Source organism: Gymnoscopelus braueri (genome assembly GCF_963280865.1).
Source record: "Gymnoscopelus braueri genome assembly, chromosome: 2".
NCBI classification, from domain to species: domain Eukaryota; kingdom Metazoa; phylum Chordata; class Actinopteri; order Myctophiformes; family Myctophidae; genus Gymnoscopelus; species Gymnoscopelus braueri.
The window spans coordinates 55,064,378-55,067,982 of record NC_137604.1 but is presented as its reverse complement, the minus strand read 5'-3'; the positions used below and the strand labels follow the sequence as shown (position 1 = coordinate 55,067,982).

At 44.4% G+C, this 3,605-nt stretch overlaps 1 protein-coding gene across 1 annotated transcript; it reads right to left on the bottom strand.

Annotated features, from left to right (window-relative positions):
- Positions 1-1,147: 1,147 nt before the first annotated feature.
- On the bottom strand, positions 1,148-3,220 carry LOC308096443 (cdc42 homolog; the record flags this gene model as incomplete). The annotated part of the gene is made up of 4 exons (XM_080443864.1): positions 1,148-1,645; positions 2,225-2,254; positions 2,511-2,569; positions 2,962-3,220. 4 exons carry the CDS (start codon positions 3,218-3,220, stop codon positions 1,148-1,150), a joined length of 846 nt encoding a protein of 281 aa, XP_080299990.1.
- Between the last annotated feature and the right edge of the window lie 385 nt (positions 3,221-3,605).

Below are 3,605 nucleotides of genomic sequence, written 5' to 3'. Positions count from 1 at the left end.
GAACTAGGCGGCAATATTCAAATATTCAATACAAAACAAACAAAGAGAACACTGTTAAATGTCACAATGGTAAAGTGACAGTAATGATGACTAAGATGATCAACTGTGTACATTGGAAACACAGGCATAAAGGGAATACATAATGTAATTCACAACTGGTTGTATGCTTGATCATGTGTGTTCTGTTTAGCTTTAATTTGGGATAGCTCAGTTTTAGTTACATGTGTAAAAACAAAAGCAACAACCAAAACAACAACACTGAAAGAACAAGAAAAAGGAGTCTGTTTCTCCTGGACTGCTGTTGAGGGAGCGCTTATAAGAGTGAATGCTGTCATGGAGCCCGATCGACTCAAGCTCCATATGTCTGGTAATCCAGTCCAGGTGGTACTGTCTGGTCCTATTAGTGGAGGACCTGCGGCCACAAGCAGAGAAACTGCAACCAAACAGATTCTGGTTAAGGGTCAAGGGGAAAGCCTGACTAAATGATCTGGGGCTTAACACTGAGATTAAAGACTACTTGACCTAGAGACACCATTCCATTGCTCTTCTGCATGGAGCTATGCCAATATCAATATCACACAGAGCAAACAAGGTCATTGTGGGAAAGTGAATGTGAGTTCATGAGGATAATGACTGCAGTTGAAATGCTGATAGCTATGGAGTTAGGGAATCTTTTATTATTTATTCTCCCCCAATTTAGTCGTTTGTATATAGACAACCACGTCTCCTCCGATACATAACATGGAGTCACCAACCTCTTCTTTTCACCTGATAATGAGCGTTCTTTGTATTGAAATGCTTATTTGCAGTTGAAATGCTGATAGCTATGGAGTTAGCAAATCTTTTATTATTTATTCTCCCCCAATGTAGTCATTTGTATAGTGTCTGTCATTGCCAACCCCTAACGTTGGGAGGGAGGGTGTAGAGACAGTTTACAGTTTAGGCATTTAGCAGACAACCACGTCTCCTCCGATACACATGACATGGAGTCACCAACCGCTTCTTTTCACCTGATAATGAGCCTTCTTTGTATGTCCTGTATGCTAAACAGTACCCTACCCACCCATCAGGGACTTAAATTGGCAAAAACAAATACTGCTGAAAAGCCTCTCCCCCAATTTGATCCAATCTCTGGTCACTCAGCCTTTCACTTGAAGCCTGCACAGCTTTGTTCGTCTCCCATCAGACAGTTGATCTTTCTCAACCAGGTCTCTGAGAGGCTCTTGATCTTATCTGGGGTTTTGGTCTTTAGAGTCAGCCTCTGCAGCTGGGCGCCACGGCTGCTGTCTGTCTGCTGGATGCTGGCCAAGATGGCCAAATCAAAGGCGTCTTTCAAGTTCTTCTGGGTCAGTGCCGAGCACTCGGCGAAGCTCACCGCTCCGATCTCCTGGGCCAGCCGCTGGCCCTCCTCTGTGCTGACCGGACGCTCTTGGGCCTGTGCCAGGTGGATGAGTACCTGGACGTCCTCCCGCAAGTCCAGCTGGGTGCCCACCAGGACCAGGGGCACGCCAGGACAGTGCTGGTGAATCTCGGGCACCCACCTGTTTGTCAGGCTGAGAAAGGAGGATGGTTGTACCACGCTGTAGCAGAGCAGGACGACGTCTGCATGTCTGTAGCACAGTGGTCGGATTCTGTCTAGCTCATGCTGTAAGACACATGAGAGGGGGGGAGAGAGAGAAAGGTTCAAACAGAAGAGGACTGATTGATTGAATTGATTGAATACTTTATTAGCAGTTTGCAAAAAATAGCACAGGAAAGTACAGTTCAATACAAGGTCTGCGAAGAGGATTTTAAACCCAAGAAAGCCTACGGCTTGTTTCCATTGGGGTCCTTTGTACTCAATTCATCGATTTGTGAAACATGAGGTATAAGAAAATTCACACCAAAACAAAATCTGTTAATAGTTTTTGTGTCTGGTTAAACTAAGTCCATGAAATCTATCCATCCAAATGCATATCCATAAGTATTATGGGAATTGTACATTTTATATAAACTTCAGCAGAGCCTGCATAGTAAGATTGAACCAAAAGAGGGCGATAAAGTACAGGGACACGGTGGGGACAAAACTGGGGGCACCAGGGTTTCGAAAAAGACTCTACACAGGATTTTACTACACAGTACATGACCAAATCCACCCAGCAGGGGGCAACCTAAATGATATCTAGAGTTGCAAACAGGGAAGCTGTGAAGGGAGGAAATTAGCTAAAGCTCATTAATGACTTACATTGATTGATCCACTCACCAACCCCCACTTCTAGTGATGCGACAGAGAAAGCAATAAAGACAGTTATCAACGTAATGTGAGTGACCATGTTTCCTACTATCGCTAGGACGTGACACACAAAATGGTTTAGGGTTCCATTCCCTGTGTAGCTCAATGGCAAGCCAATGCATTCCTGGCGCTACAAGGTGCAGCTATACCAATGACGTGAGTAACAGGCTGTATCAAAATTAAACTATAAATGCATTTAGAGTTCAACTATAAAACAAAGAGGCAACTTTGTACTAACCTGCCCTGCCGTGTCACAGAGCTGTATTCGCACCGGCTTTCCGTCAATCATAACCATTACTGTAGGGGGGAAATAAATAAACATTACACACACACACACACACACACACACACACACACACACACACACACACACACACACACACACACACACACACACACACACACACACACACACTCTCTCACACACACACACACACACACACACACACACACACACACACACACACACACACACACACACACTGATAGAAATCTCGAACACAATGACAATATAATGTTAGTATATAGCTATGCATAGGCCTACACATTAATTGTGCGTAAAACCCATGTGCAACGGATATATCCGTTGATCCGTTAATTAAACTAACCCATGGTATGGTGTAGTGCCTATAGGCACTACACCATACCATGGGTTAGTTTAATTAATATTATTAAGCGTAGATTATTACCTGCAAAGTTGTCAAAGGCCGTTGGAACATACTGTGTTGGATATCCATTAGTGGTGTAGCTCACAATAAGGCTGGTTTTCCCCACCGCTCCATCTCCAACCAGGACGCAGTTCACTTTCCGTTCAGGACCAGAGCGCTTTAAAGGAAACTCTCGGTTCCTCAGACGCCGCGTTGGAACCGGTGGAAACGGCAGGCCGTCGCTCCAACACGACAGTTGTTGCGAGGGTTTCTGATTCTTCCCAATATCTTGTGGTAACATCGTATTACGTGATTTTACGTGTTTTTTCAACTTCTTGCGCGCTCCTTCATTTGACACTACTGTTCCAATCCAGGTGCTGCAGTTCAGGTGTGTAGGTGGCCTACTACCACTCAAAGTACTAATTTCTGCGATAAGCCAACAGAGTATCTTGTCTAAATAACTTTATGTTAAATAACTTAACCGCTGCAGCGTGCTGCTCAGTGAAGCTGCCCATTAGGTTTCTCCTCTCACAGCATGAGAACTTGATTGGCATTCTCTCTACATCTGGTGTTCATTGTCCTAAGAAGCTTAACAGGCACCATATGAGATGCGTGCTTCTTCTGGGCTTTCCGAGGGAAATGACCTAGTAAGCTCATTGGAAACACCTATGGCTCACGTTAGTGAT